The sequence below is a fragment of the Mustela erminea genome, chromosome 19 (assembly GCF_009829155.1).
Source record: "Mustela erminea isolate mMusErm1 chromosome 19, mMusErm1.Pri, whole genome shotgun sequence".
NCBI classification, from domain to species: domain Eukaryota; kingdom Metazoa; phylum Chordata; class Mammalia; order Carnivora; family Mustelidae; genus Mustela; species Mustela erminea.
In genome coordinates this window covers 48,863,320-48,886,088 of record NC_045632.1, presented here as the reverse complement: position 1 = coordinate 48,886,088, position 22,769 = coordinate 48,863,320, and the positions used below count along the sequence as shown (strand labels likewise).

Here is a 22,769-nt window from a genome sequence, read left to right as displayed (position 1 = left end):
TGTGTGCAGGAGGGGGTGGGTCAGAACTTTCTGGGACAAATATGCCCTGAACTGTGAAGGACAAGAAGGGATTGGCCAGGTGAAGAAGGGAAAAAAGTGTCATCCAGGCATAGGAAGCAGCAGGTGTGGGGATCCAGAGGTGAGGGGGAGGGTGGTGCTTGCTTGAGTTTGGAGGGCTGGCGGGGATTCATAGTAAAGAATTCATCATGGCCAGAGTGTTGGGATGGGGTTGGAAGGTGAGCATGTGAGCTGGGCTGTAGAATTGAGCCCAAGAGAGGCCTTAAGTGATCTTTACTATCATGCTAACGGTGCTGTCCTTCATTGTGTGGGGTGTGGGAACCACTAAAAGAGGTGGCGGAGTAAGCCCCGTGACATACCCTGGATCCAGCAGTAGCCCTGAACGGGGAGGAGCAAGGCAGGTATCTTGCTGCACAGGTGTCTGACCCGATGAGGGCTGACACAGGTCTGACCGAGGCAGAGATTGGGAGAAATGGATTGATGAGGAACAGGGACATCCAGAGTCAGGGGGGAGCTCAGAAGAAGGTCAGTCATGTCATGGTAGCCATAGGTTTTCAGGAGGGAGTGATCATTTGTTTTTTAAATTTTATTCATTCATTCATTTATGATTTTATTTATTTATTTGTCAGAGAGAGAGGCTGAGCAGGGGGCCTGATGTGGGGCTCGATCCCAGGACCTTGGGATCATGACCTGAGCCGAAGGCAAAGGCTTAACCGACTGAGCCACTCAGGCGCCCCTCATTAGTTCTGATACTGCCTTTTTTGTGTGGAGGCTTACACAGTCTCACGGAGTTGATACCTTTTTATTTGCTGTCAGCCTGCCTTTCCACATCTATTAGTTACATATTTTCCAGGCCAGCAAGAATCAAGCACCACTGCCAATGCTATGGTAGTCTTATTTCATAAAGGTCGTATGACTCCTGAAGTGTGTCACCAAAGCCACCATCCTGCATTTGGAGGAACAAGGGCTAGGAAGAACTTTATTCTCTTTGGTTTAAAGATACTGCTTTCGACAGGAAACAGTTCTGAACAGTAAGTCTATTTTCCTGCAGGCGGGAGAGGACTTTTCAGTATCTAAAAACAAAGGTTGAAAGAAGGTATGATTGGAATTTTACATTATAAAGCGTGGCTAAGATGCACACATTTTGTTCCTTGGGTTTCTCTATTCTAGTTGAAGGCTTCACACAGCAGGCAGTGAGTTACTGAAGTTTATTATTCTAGAAGGTATTACAGAAGAAAAGGAACTAAGATAAATTCATGCATGGTAAATTATCAAGGGAAACTACTGAAAAAAATTCTTTGAGATGTCAAGGAACACCTCCTTGGCTCATTATGGGCTGGAGGAATCCAGATTTTGACCTGCTTCTGATCTGCTTTCCAAACAGCACATGTTCACAGAGCCCCTCTTTGGGTGCTCTGGGAGAAATAAGATAGATCCTGCCCTGTAGGGGATCCCCAGCTAGTGGGAGAAGATAAATGTGTTCAGTAACAACTACCACATAGCAGGTGACAGCCATTTCTGTGTCGGGGTTAGGAGGTGCTTTGCGAGAAGGTAGAATCCCCGTCGTGGACTCTGGGTGAGTTTCTTAGAGGAGGTGTGTCTTGGGACCTAAAACATGAGCAGAATTTCCACAGCAGAGTAGGAGACAAGGACTTTCCAGGTGGAAAGACGAGCTTAAGCATCTTAGAACTGGGAACTTTTGGGGCGCCTGGGTGGCTCAGTGGGTTAAAGCCTCTGCCTTCGGCTCAGGTCATGATCCCAGGGTCCTGGGATCGAGCCCCGCATCGGGCTCTCTACTCAGCAGGGAGCCTGCTTCCCCCCTCTCTCTCTCTGCCTGCCTCTCTGCCTCCTTGTGATCTCTGTCTGTCAAATAAATAAAAATAAAATCTTTAAAAAAAAAAAAAAAAAGAACTGGGAACTTTGCTGACCTTCCAGAAAGGTGAATGCTTCGAATGGGTGTGGCCTGGGCAGGTAGAAGAGGGAAGGTTAGACTGGAAGGTTCTATAAGCATCTTATTTGGAAGGATCTGAAGGCTGAGGAGTTGCCACTTGATTATCTTCAGTGGAAAACCTGCAAGGTTTTAGAGCAGTGGATTGATGTAATCAGAAGTCTGCTTTCAGAAATTTCAGTGTGGGGCGGGAATGGAAAATGGAGAGGGGAAGGTACGCTGTTGGGAGGGAGTTGCTGTAGGCTGTGGGGGTGGGGGGGCAGGCCTGGAGGGCCCAGGCCAGGATGAGAGGCATGGAAACAGGAGAGGCTTGGGATGCCTTGGAAAAATAGTATTTTTTATTATAAAATCATGTGAATTTGTAAGTAATACAAAAACGTAGGCTCATGTGGAGGAATGAAACAAAAACCCTACAGGAGTAACTACCATCTGAGCATTCTGATGGGCTTTCTTCAGGGTTTTTTAGGCATAAGTAGCTGCTTGAAATTTCAGTTCATAGCACAGTATAAAATTACGCTTTCCTTCACTCCTGTAAGCTGTCTGTAATCTGTCCCAAGCCCCTTCCTGCGGGCTACTGGGAAGTTCTCTCTCTCTCTCTCTCTCTCTGTGTGTGTGTCAGTCATCATTGGGGCTGCGCTCCCTCTCTTGCAGTGGGATCTTGTGGTTCCCCGGATTCTTAACTCCGTGACTCCCAGACTTAGCATCTCTCAGCTGCTCCCTGCCCGGTGCCCTGAGGTGGGGAGGCCTCCAGGGGGACTCCTATCCCCGCCCCCCCTGAAGCGCCAGCTTTACTCTGATGAGGTCCCTTTCTCTTCCTCTCCATTCTCTCTTTGTGACAGCCTGGCATGACGTTCCTCAGTGTGCTACGAACATGATGTTGGCCCCTTTTTTCTGGGGTAGGAGCAGGGACACATCAGTTCGGTGTGCTTTTTTGTCTTTTTAAAAATAGCTTCCTCTGATGAGGTGATATGCTCTCTTTGCAGTTTTGGATCCTGTGTTTTTCAGTGTCATTTTTAAATACTTTGAGAATGTTGGTATAAAAATATGCATCATTTACTGGTAGATAACATGAAATAAGCCGCTCTGTGTATAGAAGTTTTTCTGTGTTTTGGGTGGATTCTGGAGGTGGAATTTTTGAGTCAAAGGCATAACTTTTATCATCATCATTATTATTATTATTACTACCGGGCCACTCTCTGTTATCACCGCAAACTTAGTGGCTTGAAACAATACCCATTTTTTAGATCCCAGTTCTGTAGGTCAGAAGTCCAGGCGTTGCTTGTTTTCTGTTCTGAGTCTCCCAAGCTGAAGTACGGGTATCAGTTGCTGGGCTGTCCTCTGGAGCCTCTGTTGGCTAAGGAAGAATCGAACGGGCTCATTCAGGGTTTTGGCCGAATTCACTTCCTGGGGGTTTTAGGATTGCGGTCCATCCCTGTTTTCTTTCTCTTTTTTCCTTCCTTTCCCTCCCTCCCCTCCTTTCTTCCTTACTTTCTTTAATTTTTTTAATTAACCTGTACTCTCAACATGGGGCTCGAACTCATGACGCCTGAGATCAAGAGTCACAGGCTCTACCAGCCGAGTCAGAGCCAGACACTCCTTTTAAAAAAAATTATTTAAAATAGGCTTGGGCGCCTGGGTGGCTCAGTGGGTTAAGCCGCTGCCTTCGGCTCAGGTCATGATCTCAGGGTCCTGGGATCGAGTCCCGCATCGGGCTCTCTGCTCAGCATGGAGCCAGCTTCCTCCTCTCTCTCTCTGCCTGCCTCTCTGCCTACTTATGATCTCTCTCTGTCAAATAAATAAATAAAATCTTTAAAAAAAAATAAAATAAAATAGGCTTGATGTCTTTTATTTTATTACTTTTAAAAATTTATTTATTTATTTTTCAGTAATCTCTACACTCAGCGCAGGGCTCGAACTCATGACCCCAAGATCAAGAGCTGCGTGTTCTTTCCACTGAGCCAGACAAGCACCCCAACCCTTTTCTTTTTTTCTTTTCTTTTTAAATTTTTTAAAAATGTATCTAACAGAGAGAGAGAGAGAGAGAAAGAGAGCAAGCAGGGGGAGCAGCGGGCAGAGGGAGAGGGAGAAGCAGGCTCCTCGCCGAGCAGGGAGCCCAGTGCGGGGCCCAGGTGCCCTTTTTAAGATTTACTTTATTTGTTTAATTGAGAGAAAGAGAGAGAGGGAGGGAGGGAGAGCACTGGAGAGCGGGACCGAGGGGGCTGGAGGGATCCACTCAGCATGGATCCCGCGACTGGGAGATCTTGACTCGAGCGGAAATCAAGAGTCAGCACCCAACTGACTGAGCCACCCAGGTGTCCCGAGGTCCCTGTTTTCTTGCTGATGGTTATATAGGGTTCACTGTCAGCTTCTGGAGGCCACTTTCAGGGCTTTCCTTTCACAGCCGGTAACCATCTTCCTCCCATTAAATGCCTCACCGTTAGACTCTCTGACTGCCTCTGTCTCTAACCTCTGGCCCTAGATTTAAAGGGCTGACGGGATGGGGTTTCTCTGTCTCCCCACAACCCTCAAGAACTTCTCATCATCTCAACAGAAACTCTGAGGGCGCCTGGGTGGCTCATTCGGCTAAGCGTCTGCCTTTGGCTCGGTCCTGGGATTGAGCCCTGGGTCCAGCTCAAACAGGGAGCCTGCTTCTCCCTCTCCCTCGCCCCCTGCCGCTCCCCTGCTTGTGCTCTCTCTCTGTTAAATAAATAAATAACATCTTTAAAAAATTGAGACACAAACTGTATTCATTAAATAGTAACTCCTCATTCCCTACTCCCTGCCCCCTCCACCTCTATTCTACTTTGTGGTTTAATGGATAGACCTATCTTAGGTACCTCATGGAAGTGGACTCATGCAGTATTTGTTCTTTTGTGCCTGGCTTGTTTCACTTAGTGTAGTATTTTCAAGTTTCATCCCTATCGTGGTATGTGGGCCATTGTATGTGTATACCACGTTTCGCTTATCTATTCCTTTGCTGGTAGCCATTTGGGTTGTTTCGGGTCTCTTTATCTTAAGGTCAGCCGATTTGGGTACTTAATCATGTCTGCTAAATCCCTTCTCAGCAGTCCTTAGATTAGTGTTTGAATAATGGGGAGAGTGTGGATATGTACCAAGGGCCCAGAATGTTGGAGCCATTTTCGGATTCTTTTTCTTTTTCTTTTAAAGATTTTATTTATTTATTTGACAGAGAGAGAGATCACAAGTAGACAGAGAGGCAGGCAGAGAGAGAGGGAGAAGCAGGCTCCCTGCTGAGCAGAGAGCCCGATGCTGGGCTCTATCCCAGGACCCTGAGATCTTGACCTGAGCCAAAGGCAGAGGCTTATTAACCCACTGAGCCACCCAGGCGCCCCCATCTTTGGATTCTGCCTACCACACACCTTCTAGAAAGACTGGAGGTACCATCTTGCCTTCTTTCATACCTTTGTCTATGAATGGTTCAGAAGAGTGTGGAAATCACATCTCATTTCATTGCCTGCCTTTCCAGCTGGGCTTTTCTCTGCTCACAACTCTGGTTGGACGAAGAATGCATAACAATGACTTTTCAGCCTCCGCTGAGTGCTCTGGCTTCTCTTCCCCGGTATTACCTGTGACATACTTCTTGAGGATATATGAGATTGTGCAGTAATGTCCTGAGAATGTAGCAGGATTTGAACTTGTCCAAATTAAGAGAATTTAGGGCTATAATTGTCATGATTAGAGTTAGCCTCATGCTTCAGCCTGAATGCAAATTCATTTAACTCGTTCTGGTCTTCTGGGAATTGGACATTGGATCCTGAAAAGATGGTGCTCCCTAGAAACTGGGATACTTGGGAAATGGAAAGCATTAGAATGTGCTAGAAATCTCAGATTAAATGGGAGCTGAGCATCTCAATAACAAGACTGTGGCCATGGATTCAGCATGGGTGGTGTTTGAATATTACTTCTTGCCATTTGGCTTGGAGGAGGAGTCGAGGCCCTTTGGGAAAGGGATGGGGGTGGTGTGGTCTGGGATGAGGGGTGTGTGTGTGTGTGTGTGTGTGTGTGTGTATGCATGTGTGATGTCCCAGGTTAGGTTTTGCTCAGAAGGGGAGGGGCTCTTAGTTGCTCTGTTAGCTCTGAGGTACTTAGATCCTCTAAGGGTCCTAGGACGATGTCTTCTCAATTTAGAATATGCCAGCTTGCTTGTGGGTAATCCTGGTGTTGGGGAACAGATAGCATCACCCTCTTGTGGCAGGTGAGTATGAGATGTGGATGAGGATTAGAAGTGGGTAAAAGTGTCCACTGCAAACAGTGAATCCTTCCTGCCTGCTGGGGACTTCCCCCGGGCCAGAGGAAGAGAAGACGCCGAGGTGACAACCAGCGTGTCTTCTCTCTCCTGAGCTCCCTTTGCTGGCAGAACTGAATGTATGTTCTCTCTCGCAGGCAACGGCGATGTCTGTGGACTGTCTGGGACAGCATGCTGTGCTTTCCGGGTAAGTGAGCGTGCAGTGTTCCTCTGCTGCGATTTCTGGGAACAAATGGCAGATCAGGAAGGAGGTTTCTGGGAAGTCGGAAAATACTCCTTCTCTTTAAGGATTGTGGCCCTAGGGCTTAGTTCTCTCCTAGTGACCTCGGGGGCACTTAGAGGGATTGTTAGCAGTTTATTTTTGTCTCTGCCCTAACGTGTAAGCAATAAAATTCCTTTGAAATTTTAGTGACTGGGACTTTGGTCTTGGAATTACAGTTTTCTATTCCTTGCACGGACTCTGTAGAAGGATGCTCTCTGTTGTGGTCTCACAGGTAGTTAGCGGGATGGAGGGCATCTGGGTCCTAGTTTGGCACTGCCATTAATGACAAGGCCTGGGACATTTATCCAGTCGGCCTTCCTGGACTTCAGTTTTCCTGTGAAGGAATTTGATTTCATTATGAAGAAATCAGCATAACTTCTGTGGTGTCTTCTGGCCCCAGCATATGTAAGATTTTGGCAAGTAAGCACTACCCCAGCATTGCTAGTTACTCTATCACAGTACCAAAGTGATCCCACTTAATGGCCAGAATCTCACCTCCCCTCTCATAATCACTATCTCTCCAAGTTTGCTGTATTTTCATTAACTTAGTTGTTTATGAACCCATTTATAATTTTTTTTTTTAAGATTTGATTTTTAAGTAATCTCTACACCCAGTGTGGGGCTTGAACTCACAACCAGGAGATGAAGAGTCACATGCTTTACTGACTGGGCCAGTCAGGTGTCCCTGAACCCACTTAAAATTAATGAATTATTTTCTTTCTTTTTTTAAAAAAAATATTTATTTGAGAGAGAGAGAGAATGAGAGAGAGCAAGCAGGAGAGGGGGAAGGGCAGAGGGAGAAGCAGACCCCCTGCTGTGCAGGGAGCCTGATGCAGGACTTGATCCGGGGACTCTAGGATCATGGCCTGAGCCAAAGGCAGTTGCGCAACGAACTGAGCCAGCCAGGCACCCAATGAATTATTTTCTACTTCATTGTTTTATTTTGAAATAATATTTTAACTTACTTTAAAAAATGTAGCAAACATTTAAATAATTAAAAAGGCTATAGGTTGAAAAGCAAGATTTCCTCCTCCCTTTGGCCCCCTTCCCCAGGGACAGTTACCATTACCATTTTCTTCTGTCATACTGGATGCATAGATGAGGAACGATTGGTATGTCTCTTCACTGCCGCCTTCTCACTCAGAAAAAAAAGAAAAAACAGCTTTATTGAGATATAATTCACAGACCATGCATTTTACCCATTTTAAGCATACAAGTCAGAGGTTTTGGGATATAGTATTCATTAACTACTCAGTTTTTAAGCCTTGTTTTTTGAAAATCAAGGAAATACATATATATAGTTGAAAAAGGCAGTGTAGCATTACAAGGATTATATTGTCAGACAGCAGAATCCTACGTTTTCCCTACCCCGATCCCACTTACTGGAAGCAACTAATTGAGACTCTTTTAGCTATTTCTTCGGGGTTGCCTCCCATTTTTCCAAATAGTATACCTATACTCGGTATCTTGATTTATCCATCAAAGATCTAACAAATTGACTTCTAAAAACAGGTGAGGAGTTAGAACTTTTATTTTCCTCTGTGAGTCCCTTACAGGACCTTCCCCTCCTTCCAGTATAGTTATATAACAATTTTTGGGTTGAATTGGTATTTGGGGTTCTTTTCTCAGAGTAATTGTGAGAGGTCCTATACCATTCTGATTCTGGACTTTGTAAGTGACCTATTTTTTTGTCTTTGGAAGCTTTAAAATGCTATCTTCGTCTCTAGTGTTACTTTACCTCCAGATGTGTGAAATTGTTACCGCCACTGCCTTGGTGTATGTCTTTTTTTCATTTCTTGCGCTGGGCACTTGGAGGGCCCCTCTTTTTTTTTCCATCTTGCCTTGTTTTATCTAAACAGATGAAACATAGCATATACCTGGCATCATGTAGCTACATTAACAACCCATAAAATACTGAGGTGCTCAGGAATAACTGTGTGTCAAATGTTAGACTTTTCTGCATTCACTGATGTGACTCTTGTCATTTGTAGCATCGTAGGAGGGGATAGGATCATGTCACTGGAGAGCAGGCCGGCATTCCTGCTTTGGTGTGCTCTAACATACAGATATATTCGTCTTCTTTTTCTTTTTCTTTTTTTTTTTTTTAAAGATTTCATTTATTTATTTGACAGAGAGAGATCACAAGTAGGCAGAGAGGCAGAGAGAGAGAGAGGAGGAAGCAGGCTCCCTGCTGAGCAGAGAGCCCGATGCGGCACTTGATCCCAGGACCCTGAGATCATGACCTGAGCCGAAGGCAGCGGCTTAACCCACTGAGCCACCCAGGCGCCCCATATTCATCTTATTTTTCAACAAGATCTTGAAAGTTCACCATTTCATATTCTTACATTGAACTTGAAAATATATAAATGAATATTTATATTCATATAAATATATGAAAAATATATACAATAGATAATATAATAACTTTATTATATAAAGTTTATATATAATATATAAACTTGAAAATATATACATATATAATATATATAACACTTAATATATAAATATATATTATATATTTATATATTTAAGTGAACAGCTCAAGTAAATTTATAGATGTATACACCCGTGTGATCCCTAGTCAGATTGAGGTCCAGAGTAATTTTTAGCAGTGTTGGAAGGCTCTTTCAGTCTGGAAGTCTGTGTCATCCAGAGAAGTTTTCCTGCACTGAGTCTCAATTCCACACCCCCCGCCCCGCAACTTCCTGCTCTCATTCTTTCTGGAGCTGCTCTTAGTCTATGTTGGATATCCTATGTGAAATCTCTTTTGGTCCATTTTGTTTTGCATTCTGGGCATTTCCTTCAGCTTTAACTTCCCACTTTTCGATCAGATTTCTTTATTTCAGTTATGCTTTTCATTTCCAGGAGCTCTCTCTTGTTCTCTGTTCTTCACCTTGTCTTCTTTTACCTCTCTGAAGGTGTTCATTCTAGGTTTCTTTGTTTCTCTTTGCTATTTCCTTCTAGTTCTTTCGACTGAGTTGGTGCCGGCCTTTCATGTTTCCTCTGGGGACTGATACTCACGGGCTCTCTGTTGCTGTCAAAGAGTGATCAGTTTACATGTGTGATGGTGGGGTTCATTGGAGGGAGATCAGGGGGGAACCAGACCCTCTTTTCTCGGAGGGTGCCCAGATGTCGTTATCTCTTGGGTTCTGTGTTGTTAACTTGTTTGCTTCTGTTTCTTTCTTGGGCTGGTCATTTTCCCCTGAGAAGATTCCTTTTGTCACATGTTATCTGAAGACAAAAGCTCAGTGTTGTGAGTGTTGAGGAGGGAAGAAGCCGGGGGGGGCCTCATACTCTACCTCATGCCCTGTTTTGAGCACAGCTCTTCATCCTCACCCGCCTCGTGCCTGTTGTCCCAGGCCCGGGGCTCCCCTCAAGTAGTTTCTCCGAAGCACATCGCCCCCGTTCCGCCAGGTGAAGGAGAGGTGGTCATCTGGCTCTCTTGGGGTGCACATAAACTGCTCTCCTTAGTGCTCTTTCGAACTCTGTTTCTTCTGTTCAGTGTTTGGTTCTCCAGCCCTCTGTGTTCCCCTTGCCCGGAGGCTGAAGCTTCCAGCTCCCCGGCCGGCCTGGGCTCTGCAGCGTCAGTCAGCTTGCCTGTCGTTCCCGGCCCCTCTGCGGTTTGCTTTCTCTCCATCAGTTACCATTTGTCCTTGCGCTCTCCACTTCCTCTCTCTGTCTTTGTCTTTGTGGGTTTCTGTATTTTACCTTGAACGGTATCAGCGCTTAATACGTTATTTTCATTATAACTTTATTGGTTATTTCCTTCCCAGTGGACTTAATTAAGTTGCTTTCACCAGGTTACCGACTTGCAAGGGAATTTGAGATTTTCTCCAGAGTAGTTGTCTAAGGGATGAGTGATGTGTGTAGTGCCTGTTTACTGAATGCAGAGCACTGTGCCTGGTGAGGAGGGACCTGCAGAGATGGAAGACACAGTCCCTACTCCCCTCACGAAGTCTTACCATCAGTAGTTGTCCTGCACAGATGAATGACTACCATCACAATGCAAACTGCTCGGTGGGCATAGTGCAGAAGCAGGGGACCTATCCTAGCAGGATGATTAGGAAAGACCACAGAGGCTTGGACCTGAATCCGGTGGGCAGATGTCAGACTCCCAAAGATCTGGGGTGGGGAAGGCCATGTCTAAAGACAGACTCTCCCAGGGATGTGGCTCCCACTCACTGAATAGTCACCTTGACGTCCTCTTGTCCCTCATATGCCTTTTAGACGCGGTAAAGGTCGTACACATCCAGGGATATTTTTGAACTCTGTTTGCAAACCATATGTAATTCCAAATGTGCTTTTCTTTCTTAATGCTAATGCTGTTCTCTCGTTATAATGTTGATGTTGTTTTCCTAGCCGCCGATTCTTATACATCGTTAATCTAGATGCCCCTTTCGAAGGTCACCGAAAGATCTCTCGCCAGAGCAAATGGGACATTGGAGCCGTGCAGTGGAACCCTCATGACAGCTTCGCACACTACTTTGCAGCCTCGGTGAGGTCATTTAAGGGGTACAAGGAAAAGGCTTTTTATAAGTATGAGCTGGGGCCAGTAGGTCTGTGTTCTATGTAGAGAAGAGAATGTAACCCTCACTTGTCAGGCGGAAAAGAAGTATGGATGGTTCTAAAAGGAAGATTGAGGCAAATTGCTGACATATATGTACACGTGCGTGTGTTTGTAAATGGGAGCAGATCTGCTGGCACCTGTGGTGCAGGATCTTGTGTTTCTGAGGCTCCAGATTTTGAAAGGGAAATGAGTAGATGCCTCTGTTCCTCTGTGTGATAGGAACCTGTTTTCACTGGCAGGAAGGTAACTGGCTAGTGACTCTGACCTTCATTGCTTGCTTTTCGGAAGGATCAGAAGACTCCACACACCCTTCCACTCGAAGGGAGGGATTCAGTCTCGATTGGGATTTTATTAGATCAGCTAAGCCCCTGAGATTTTTATGTGCCTCTTTATCTGTGAATTTTTCCAGGGAAAATGTGCACACGTTTTCCTAGGTTTTTCAAGGGATTCATGGCTGAAAAAAGATCTGGGCTAGATCCATCTCTGGAATCTTTCGCCAGATTCTCTATTAGCATTTCTATTCTCCTAGAACAATTTGAAATCTAAACCTTTGCCTCTTTTGCATGGGACCTGGAGGACAGTATTTAAAGGAAACCTTCTGTCATCCAGGAGATGCAGCCATTCACGGGGCTGTCTGGGTCTTTTCTTATCAGAAAAGACAGTCTGTGAGAGGAAAGCATCTGAGGAAAGAGAAAGAAGAGCAGTGTTGTCAGCTTCAGGAGGAACAAAAAGCTGCTCTTCCCCGTCATTTCCAAAATAGAATCTGACTGTCTCACTCTCACCATAGACATCTGAGGTGGAGCTGGTTTAGGGACTGTTCCGAAGGAGAAACGGGGGCCGGTCTCCTGCTTTTCCATTCCTGACCCCTTTCCCGTGTGTTAGGAACAGTGCTCTTTTTGTTGGCTTCTACCTTTAGGACTTTCTGTCCCCTCTCACCCGCAGCCCCTGTTCATTTGGTCCAGGGGTCTTCAACCTGGATACTAGTGACATCTCAGGCCAGACAGTTCTTTGTGGTGGGGGGTGTCCCCTGCATTGTGAGAGCTCCAGCAGCATCCCTGGCTCCCATCCGGAAGTCCCAGTGGCCTCCTCGTCTTCCCCCTCATCGTGACAACCAAAGGTGCTTCCAGACATTGTTAAATGTCCCTGGCAAGTAAAATTGCTGTGAGGAGAAACCACTGATTGAGGCCAGCCAGTCAGTACTTGGCCTGAGTGGATTAGCCCTGCATTTGTTTACGAGTGGTGAGATAGTCCTTTTTGGGGGGGGGGGGGGGGAGGAAACAGTTGTTTTCTTTTTTCTTCTTAATTTCTTTTGACAGTCATTTTAAAGTGGACTGTTTAATGTCAGTTACGACATTCACGATATATACAACCACACTCTTCTCTAGTTCCCAAACATTTCCATCACTCCGAAGGAAAAACCCCTTACCATTCAGCCATCTCTCTGAATTCCCCCTTCCCACACCCCCTGGCAACCACCAGCCTGTGCTCTGTCTCTGTAGATTTATCTGTTCTGGATATTCCACATAAACAAAACCACACACTATGTGCCTTTTGTCTCTACCTTCTTTATCTCTGTCGTAGCATGAATCAGTGCTTTCCTCCTTTTTATGGCCAAATACTCTTCCATTGTACGGCTGTAATGCATTTTGTTTAATGGTTCTTTTACCAGTGGACATTTGGGCTGGCTCCTGTGAATAAAGCAGAAATGAACATGGGTGTACATGTGCTTCTTCTGAGTACTTGTTTTCCGTTCCTTTGGGTATATACTTAGGAGTGGAATTGCAGGGTCATTTGGTAAGTCTGTGTTTCACTTTTTGAGGAACCATCAGACTTTTTTCTGATCATTTTTTAGTCCTACCAACAATGGGTGAAGGTTCTGGTTACTCTATATCCTCAACAAAATTGTTGTTTTCTTTTGTTTTTCTTCTTTAATTTTAATTTTTTTATTTTTAAAATATTCTGCTTATTTATTTGAGAGAGAGGGCATGCAGGAGAGCACAAGCAAGGGAGAGGAGTTGAGGGAGAGGGAGAAACAGACTCCCTGCTGAGTAGGGAGCCTGACGCAGGGACCGATCCTAGGACTGGAGGATTATGATCCAAACTGAAGGCAGATGCTCAACTGACTTAGCCACCTAGGCACCCCTTTTTTCTTTAATTTTTAAGTTATAGCCATCCTAGTGGGTATAAAGTAGTATTTCACTATGGTTTTGATTTGCATTTCCTTAATGACTAATGCTTTGAGCATCTTTTCGTGTGCCCGTTGGCCGCTTGTACATCTTTTTTGGAGAAATGTCTGTTGAAGTCCTTTGCTTATTTTGAAATTGGACTGTATGTCTTTTTGCTGCCGAGTTGTCAAAGTTATTTATATATTCTTGATACTAGACTTTCTCAGAGATACAGGTTTTTTTTTTTTAAAGATTGTTTATTTATTCATTTGAGATAGATACAGAGAGAGAGAGCATGAACAGGGGGAGAGGCAGAAGCAGACTCCCTGCTGAGCTGGGAGTCTGACTTGGGGCTCAGTCCCAGGACCCTGAGATCATAACCTGAGCCAAAGGCAGACCCTTAACCATCTGAGCCACCCAGGCTCCCCAAGATAAGATTTTTTTTAAAAGGTTTTATTTATTTATTTTAGACAGAGAGCAGGGAGAAGAACAGAGGGAGAAGGACAAGCAAATTCCCTGCTGAGCACAGAGCCCAACTCAGGGCTCAATCTCATGACCCTGAGCTCATGACCTGAGCCAAAACCAGGAGTCGACTTATCCCACTGAGCTACTGAGATGCCTCAGACATATAATTTTCTTTTCATTTATTTTCTTTTTTTTTTTTTTAAGATTTTATTTATTTATTTATTTATTTGACCAAGAGAGACACAGTAAGAGAGGGAGCACAAGCAGGGGGAGTGGAAGAGGGAAATGCAGGCTTCCCCCCCAGCAGACAGCCCGACTTGGGGCTCGATTCCAGGACCCTGGGATCACGACTTGACCCGAAGGCAGACGCTTAACGAGTGCGCCATCCAGGCCCCAGAGATATGATTTTCAAATATGTCTCTAATTCTGTAGATTGTCTTTTTACTTTATTGATAATGTCCTTTGATTTTGATGAAGTTTAATTTATTGATTTTTTTTGCTTTGTTTTATTGCTGTTGGTTGGAAGACAGCGTTTTTCAGAAGAAAGAGCTTTGGAGTTACGGGCATCTGAGGTCAAGGCTAGTTTTGACACTGTTTTATCTCTAGTGCTCTCCCAGCTCTCCGAGCCTCAGCTGCCTCCCTTGTAAAGTGGGTGATGGCAGCCAGTGTGCAGCGTGGCACGGGAGAGCAGGAAGCAGGGCTCTTAAGATTCCTGGGACGTAGACTCGCAGAGCCGCGCAGCGGAGATGGGATAGTGTTGTAAGATGAGGGGAACTTAACTTCTCATTCCTGTTCCCGTTGGAAGCTGTTTTGAATCCTAACCGTTAGACCGGGAACCTTATCTTTTTAGAATTGGAAACTGGCATTTCTGGATTAAAACCTTAGAACTTTGTACATCTGTCTATTTCTGAGCCTAAAATGAAAATCAGTCTGGTAATATATAGATATTAATGTACTTGCATCTTCTGTATCTGTTCAGAAATTATTAGATACCTATTAGTAATCAGACTATTATAATCTTTGTTCACTTTTGGTGTGTTTCTTAAGCTCTTGATAAGTATTTTGCTGGCTGGTTGAAACATGGCTTTTTCTTTTCTCCTTTCCCTATTGTAGTGTGGTTTCTTCTGGCCAGTTTTTTCCAGGTATCTTTTTACTTAATCTTTTAAGAAAGTATAGGCATATTTCAAGGAATCTGTATAATTTTGCCTCCTAGGACATGCCTTTGGTGTTAGTTCTGTTTTCTTTCTCGTGCATATGTGTTTTTAAAGCGTGGTGGAAGGACTCCAGGCATTTGATATGTGGGAAAGGCGAACTAAAAACATCTAGTGTGACAGCACCTGGAGAGATGGGTGTGTGACCTTTCAAGTTGGGAGGTGGTCCCTCTAGCGGCCAGGAACATCTCCATAAGCCATTGCTCGTTCGTTCAGCACTGCTTCTGTAGCTTCCGTTCAGCTGTACCTGTTCAGGGTATTTTCACTCTGAAGATAGCCCTGCCCTTTAGTGCTGTGGACTGAGCTTAGGGTGGCTCAGATGTTAAGTATATTCATTTCTCTTGGCTTCATAAGGAAGTCAGTCTGTAAATCTCTGCCATGCGAGTTGGTTTCTGCATGGCTTCCCCTTCTCAGCCCTCGGCAGATTGCGGTGAGAGCATATGTTCTTTTTTTTTTTTTTTTTTTTTTTTTTTAATATTTTATTTATTTATCAGAGAGAGAGAGAGGGAGAGAGCGAGCACAGACAGACAGAACGGCAGGCAGAGGCAGAGGGAGAAGCAGGCTCCCTGCCGAGCAAGGAGCCCGATGTGGGACTCGATCCCAGGACGCTGGGATCATGACCTGAGCCGAAGGCAGCTGCTTAACCAACTGAGCCACCCAGGCGTCCCGAGAGCATATGTTCTGATGTGCTCCTGCCTGCCTTCTTTCCCTTGTTTCTTTTCAGAGTAACCAGCGGGTCGACCTTTATAAGTGGAAAGATGGCAGCGGGGAAGTCGGCACCACCCTACAAGGCCACACTCGTGTCATCAGGTAGGTACCAGCCCTCCACAGCTCCTGGCCTGTCTCCCTTTGTTGTAGTCTCGTGGGAACTATAATGAAGACACCGTCCTCCTTGCTTGGCCTGACCCTCTGTTTTGCGTTGGCGGTGGGTGGCTGTTGGGTCCTTAGCATTCACGGTAGTGATGGCCCTCATAGCCAACCAAGATCAACCAGCTTTGGTGTAACCGCTAACCCCGATTCCAGGAGACACTCAAGACAGATACAGCCCAGTCTGGAGTGAAGGATTAGAGCTGATCTTTTGCCATGGGAGGGAGCTAGCAGAATTACTCTGCTGACAACCAACAGTGCCCAGGAGTACAGAGAGCAGGATGCAGCCCTTTGCTCTTTCTTCAGCAGCTTGGGGCACAGATCTCCTGCAGCAGAGTTCATTACCCAGCTGCATGGCCGCCTCCTACCTGTGGCCTTGGCCTCTGGAGTGTTCCTTGATCCATCCTATCCTTAGGGTATTTCTATTTCTGGGTGGGGAATACTCCTTCTGGGAGGTAGCAAGCAGAGAGTGCAGGAGTGGGGCAGCTGGCCCAGGAAATGCTGGGAAAGGCTGGATCCCTGGCCTGTGTTAATTGCACAGGAACCGCCTTTCTAGGAGGGAGGACATGGGTAGGGTGGCCTTGCCCTTCTTGAAAGCTATGTGGCAACGTGACAGTTTGCCACTGCTCTAAGAGGTGTTGGTTTTACTCAAGGTACCTGTGGTTGAACCTGATTTAGAGAATGATAAGTCAAAAATTACTTTGTGTTTTTGCTGTGTGTGCACGCGCACATGCACTTGAAATTGAAATCCTCCATTTCTTTTTTGGGAGCAGGTGATAGTATAGCTGGGGATGACAAGGGGGGAGGGCCTGGAAGTTTCCCCTGGAGCTCACTTAAGTCTTGTTTGGAGAAGTTTGGAGATTGCTGCCTTAAGTCATGTTAGGGAGGACCATGAGTGGTGACTCTCGGAAGCTACTATTTGGAACTGGACTCTGAATTGTTCTGTTTATATCTCATATTCCCAGTGACTTGGATTGGGCCGTGTTTGAGCCGGATCTCCTGGTTACCAGCTCCGTGGACACCTACATCTACATTTGGGATATCAAGTAAGAACAATTAAAATGCCAAACTACCAGGCTTTGGGACGATCTGGGACCTTTGTTTTAGAGATCAGGGGTCTTACTTTGGTTTCTCTGGGATGCGGACCCTGAGATGAGGACACGTGGCCGGCACGTTATTTAGGAGGTGACAGAAATGCCGGTGGGGGATAGAGAAGAGAGACAGGACCAGGAAGGCTCCAGGCAGGGGCGCGTTATCCTTCAGGTACCCCTGTGAACAGGTGGCGTTTACTCCTACTGGGGGATGCTAGGTGCTAGTACAGAACTCCGTCCTTGGAGGTGTCCCACCCTCAAGAGCTAAGGAAGTGGGGGTGCTACCCATTGGCAGTCATTGGTTGAAGCCTGCGCTCTGGGGCCCCCCTTCCCTGGCACTTCAGGCCCGTCACGGAGATTTGCAAAGCAGGCCTCAGCAAGCAGGGAAATCCCTCTGGCGGAGAATTAGGTGCTGGTGTCTGGAAGTCCAGTGGGAGTTTAACTGAAGTGACAGGTGACGGTGGGGGGGCTTGGTGGGTACAGACACGCATGTGCTACGGCAGGCAGTGCTCTAAGGCACGTCTGCTTTGCTCTTGGCGAAACTTCCATCGCCCACCTGTAAGTGCCACTGAGAGCCACCTCTCAGGGTTACTCTTCATGAGGTGACAAGTGAAGGAGCACCTGGCCCGGGGCTTGGCGTGTCGGAAGTTCTTAGTAAACGTCTTTTCTTCTCCCTTCGTAGAACAAAGTTCCCTTTGCCATGGCAGCTGCGACTAATCAGAGGGTGTAGTCCGTAGAGTTCCCCGGACGGGACCCCCTCCCGCCGGCAGACTGCTCTGCTCCCAATTGGCAGGGACTCTGGGATGATTTACTCTTAGAGGTGGACAGACCAGGGAAAGGGAGCCACGACTCAGGATGTGCGTGGCGGACTTCACCCGCAACCCTCTGTCGTTAGTGCCTCAGCAGCAGTTGATCTAATGGCAGCACCGAGTGGGGAAGGGCACAAAATCCGGGGGTGATGGAAGGAGGCTGCTCTTAAATAAACAAAACCCCAGGGGGCACTTGGATGGCTCAGTCGGTTAAGCCTCTGCCTTCAGCTCAGGTCATGGTCCCAGGGGGCTGGAGTCGAGTCCTGCATCGGGCTCCCTGCTCAGCGGGAAGTCTCCTTTCCCTCTGCCTCCCCCCTGCTTGTGCTAGCTCTTTCTCTCTCTCTCTGACGAATAAATACATAAAATCTTTAAAATAAACAAACAAACAAACAAACACCAAAACAAAACCCCCAGGAACTACGGGGCAAGGTTAGTGTATTCCTCACTGATGTGAAATAATTTGTTTTCATAATTTAAAGATTAAGGGACACTGAACAGATGATTCCTTCTCAGATTTTCTGGATTGTAAGCCTGAGCTGCAGATTGGCGATCCATCCCCTAGGTCTAGATTGACGCCCAGTTCTGTCACGTTACCATTTGGAGGTGGTTGGCTTTACAGTGAACCCAGGAATCTCTCTCTGAGAGTCTCCCGTTCTATCCAGGAGTAGGTTTTTGTTTTGTTTTGTTTGTTTTGGTTGGTTTGGTTTTTAATTGTGGTCAAAAAACCCAAAACATAAAATTTACCATCTTCATTATTTAAAAAAGAAAGATTTTATTTATTTATTTACTTATTTATTTAGAGATCAAGGGGAGGGGAAAAGGAAGAGAGAAAATCTCAAGCAGGCTCCACACCCAGCTGAGAGCCTGATGAAAGGCTCTGTATTGGGACCCTGAGATGACCTGAGCTGAAATCAACAGTTGGTCGGTCGCTCAGCCAATGGAGCCACCCAGGCGCCCCGATCCTCGCCATTTTTTTTTTTAAGATTTTATTTATTTATATGACAGATAAAGATCACAAGTAGGCAGAGAGGCAGGCAGAGAGAGAGAGAGGAGGAAGCAGGTTCCCCGCTGAGCAGAGAGCCCGACGTGGGGCTCGATTCCAGGACCCTGGGATCATGACCCGAGCTGAAGGCAGAGGCTTAACCCACTGGACCACCCAGGCGCCCCAGATCCTTGCCGTTTTTAAGTGTGCAGTTCAGTAAAGTATATGCCCAGCACATCCCCAGAACTTCTCATCTTACAAAGCTAAAACTACTCATCCCACACCTTCCCACTTTCTGTTTCTGTGGCTTTGACTACTTGAGATACTTCATATATGTGGAAATGAAATCATGTGGTGTTTGTCTTTTTGTGACCAACTTATCTCACTTAACCTAATGTCCTCAAGGGCTGTCCCTATTGTAGCTTGTGACAGGACTTCCTTCCGTCTTCAGGCTGAATAATATTCCATTATATGTATAGACCACATTGTGTTTATCCACTTCTCTGTTGGTGGACCCTTGGGCTGCTTCCCCCTCTTAGCAACTGTGAATTTGAGAGTCACCTTTTACTTCAGCTCTGAAGTCCTGCCGGGAAGGTCCTTGCAGAGTTAAGCCTCCATGACTGTCACTTGGTTGCCACTAGGAGAAATGGCCCCGGGAAGGGATTCTTTTAGCTTCTTCCATCCCTACGTCAGGGTCACGCAGGCCATGCTGAATCGTGTAGTTCGCTTTCTATGGCTCCAACTATGTGATTTGAAATTCACCTTCAGCCTCATTTGAAGGAGCTGAGAAAGTTTGTCCCTGAAGGGAGATAGGGCTCTCTTTACCTTTGTTTTTTGTTTTTTGTTATTTTTTTAAATATTTTTATTTATTTATTTGACAGACAGAGATAACAAGTAGGCAGAAAGGCAGGCAGAGAGAGAGGAGGAAGCAGGCTTCCTGCCGAGTAGAGAGCCCGATGTGGGGCTTGATCCCAGGACCCTGGGATCATGACCTGAACCAAAGGCAGAGGCTTTAACCCACTGAGCCACCCAGGCGCCCCTTTACCTTTGTTTTTAAGGCCCTCATGTTCCCTCTGAACTCTAAGCTCCCACTGAAAGGGGAGGGCAAACTGTGTGCAGAGGGCAGAAAGTACCAGGGTGGTAGCATACGGATTGGGCATTTCATCCCTGACTTTTCTATTCCAGAGACACAAGGAAGCCCACGGTTGCACTGTCTGCTGTAGGTGAGTGTATGCTCCCCCGGCTTAGGTCATTCCTTCCGTCCCTCCTCGCATGGGGCTGCCCCTGCCCCAGTCTCCAGCTCAGACGGGTGGGATTTTAGGTCCCTCCTGGCAAAGGGCTTGTTTTAGGCTGCTTTCGGAAGTTAGAGTCAGGAGTGCTAAGCATGGTCAGGACCTCATTTCAGGATTCAAGGACAGGAGCCAAAATGGTTTGTTTTTAAACTTTTTATTGTGGAAAATTTCAAACACGTATGAAAATAGAAGATGAAATTGCTTTATGTTTATGATCCAGCTTCAACAACGGTCACTGGCGGGCCAGTCTTACTTATTTCATCTTTGCCTCTACCCACTGTCCCAGCCCCAGCTCCCATCTCTTTTGGAGTTATTTTGAAGGGGTGCCTGGGTGGGGTGGCTCATTTGGTTAAGGGTCCGACTCTTGATCTCAGCTCAAGTCTTGATCTCAGTGTTGTGAGCTTAAGCCTCACGTTGGGCATGAAGCCTGCTTTAAAAAAAAAAAAAAAGAATTTTTTGAAGCATTTCCTGGGTGTTATATTATTTCTCAATGAATATTTCAGTAGGTGATATTTATGCAAGAGAAGAACCCTGTAAGAAAACATGATCACAGCAGACCTAAAAAGGTTAACAGTGGCTCTTTAATATCAGATATTTAAGCAGTATGCAGATTTCCCTAATCTCAGTTGTTGTTATTTTACAAATTATTTAAGTCTGAATCCAAATAAAAAACATACTTATAAGTGGTTGATCTATTTCTCATCTTTTGCAATTGGTAGGTTTCTTCCCCCTCTCCTTTTTTGGTTTATTTTTCTTTTCCTAAGGTTTATTTATTGAGGAAACCAGGTTGTTTGTCTTATGGTTTCCCCATAATCTAGATGAGGCTGATTGTGTCTTGCATGTTGTCATTTAATGTGGATGTACTGAAACTTTGAAATTACTTCCTGGTCCCCCTGTTTTCTCAGTTGGAACTGATTGTTTTTGGAATTCTGCTTTGGGGCTGTTGTGGGGTATTTACAGAGAGTAGAATTTGGGCACAGAAATAAGTGTGTCTTACAGTGATGAAGCCCAGTCATCAGCATTGTGTTTTGAAGATTTATTCATCTATTTTTGGAAAGAGAGAAAGAGTGGGGCAGGGGCAGGGACAGGGAAGAGGGAGAGAATCTAAGCAGACATCTGCACTGAGCCCAGACCCCAACGCAGGGCTTGATCTCAAAACCCCAAGATCATGGCCTGAGCCGAAACCAAGAGTTGGTGGCTTAATTGACTGCACCACACAGGTGTCCCATCAGTATTGTATTTTGACATCTTTGTTAAAAATATACATTATCTGTCTCTTAAATCCTGCTCCTTTGTATTTTTTTGGTACTTTTTTTTTTTTTTTTAAAGATTTCATTTATTTATTTCCAATAGAGCAAGAGCAAGCAACACAGAGAGCAAGAGTGAGAAAGCACAAGCAGGGGGAATGGTAGAGGGAGAGAGAGAAGCAGGCTCTCCACTGAGCGGAGAGCCCGATGCAGGGCTCGATACCGGGATCCCGGGATCATGACCTGAGCTGGAGGCAGAGGCTTAACCCACTGAGCCACCCAGGGGCCCCTCAGTGAGATTTCTCAGTGGTAGCAAAGCTGCTTTGGGAGAAAAGAGGCAAATGAGAGGCTGTGGGTTTGGTGAGCTGCTTGATCTACCATTCCCTGAAGGTGAAACTTGGCCAGTTTTGCTCCCTGGAGTCCGTGGTCCTTTATCTCTCGTTTCTTATGCCTTTGGGGTAGGGAGTAAGTAAGAGCCCGTGTGTACTCCAGACTGTTCTCTGTTCGAGAATACCCAAGGTCTGGGAACTGTTTGACCCTGTTGTCGCAACTCTAGTAGAACAGATTGAATCAGGGGGTTCCCAGAACCCTTTGGCAATCCTCATGGTCTGATGGCCCTCCACACTGGGGAAAGTATATTTCTTTTGGAAGTCTTCGAGTAATCTGTCTTGAGGAAATGGGGCAGACTCTTCCTACTCACTTTCTCCTACAATTGATACCCTTTCTTGCAAAGAAACTGGGTCTCCTACGCTAGCTTCCTCCTTTAGGGGTCTCCACTGTTCATTCCTAGGTGACTTAAGATGTCTTGTGTCTCAAGCAAAAAAACACAAAAAACCAAAGCCAAGCAAGGATAACTTCTGGGTCTTAACTCCATTTCCTGTTAGATTCTGAGTCCTTGTTGTGTCAAAAAGCCAAAGCCAAGCAAGGATAACTTCTGGGTCTTAACTCCATTTCCTGTTAGATTCTGAATCCTTGTTGTGTCATTCCCACTCTTCTTGGATCAGGGCACCATAGTGTCCCCAGTAATAAACACCCCACCCAAAGGGGGAAATGCTTGTGGCCTGAGCAAGGACAAGAAGAGATGGGAAGGAGAGCCATTGTGTTGTTCTGGTGTAACTGAATGAACTTGGTTATTTTTCAGAGCCAACTACTAGTGCTGATATGTCCTAGATTTTCACAGGTCTCAGCCCGTCTGACATCTTATGCTAATGCCTCCTCTCAGATAGCTCCCTTCTTACTGTTGTTACCTCTTTGTGTTGGTAGAGTGGGGGAAGGACTCAGTTCACAGTGTGGGGGGATATTCCGTTCTCTGACTGAATCCAGGGCCGGGGGTCATGTGCAGCTGCTGATGGAAAGGGAAGCGCAGGAGGGGGCAGGTGCACACACCCTTCTGAGGGCAGAATTGAGCAACTCCGGGCCTTATTCTTCAGCTGAGCTTCGGGAACCTTTGTTTCTCCAAGGTTGCCCTCCGAAATAGGGGAGTGAGGGAGGGAGGGAGAAGGTGGGAGCCAGCATTGAGCTGAGGCTCTTCTGAGTGGGAGAGCTGGGCTGGCCCCTGTTATGGGGATGAGGAAGAGA

At 46.0% G+C, this 22,769-nt stretch overlaps 1 protein-coding gene across 5 annotated transcripts in view; it reads left to right on the top strand.

Moving 5' to 3' along the window:
- The window catches only part of WDR59 (WD repeat domain 59), a 94,270-nt gene that overhangs the window by 11,661 nt on the left and 59,840 nt on the right, over positions 1-22,769 (top strand). For 4 of the 5 annotated variants that reach the window (XM_032324171.1, XM_032324172.1, XM_032324173.1 and 1 more), the window contains exons 2-6: positions 6,371-6,420; positions 10,855-10,990; positions 15,628-15,713; positions 16,736-16,816; positions 19,838-19,875. In XM_032324171.1, coding sequence (XP_032180062.1) covers positions 6,371-6,420; positions 10,855-10,990; positions 15,628-15,713; positions 16,736-16,816; positions 19,838-19,875 — 391 coding nt within the window. The remainder of the gene's footprint in view (positions 1-6,370; positions 6,421-10,854; positions 10,991-15,627; positions 15,714-16,735; positions 16,817-19,837; positions 19,876-22,769) is intronic. The other variant, XM_032324176.1, reaches the window with a different exon arrangement.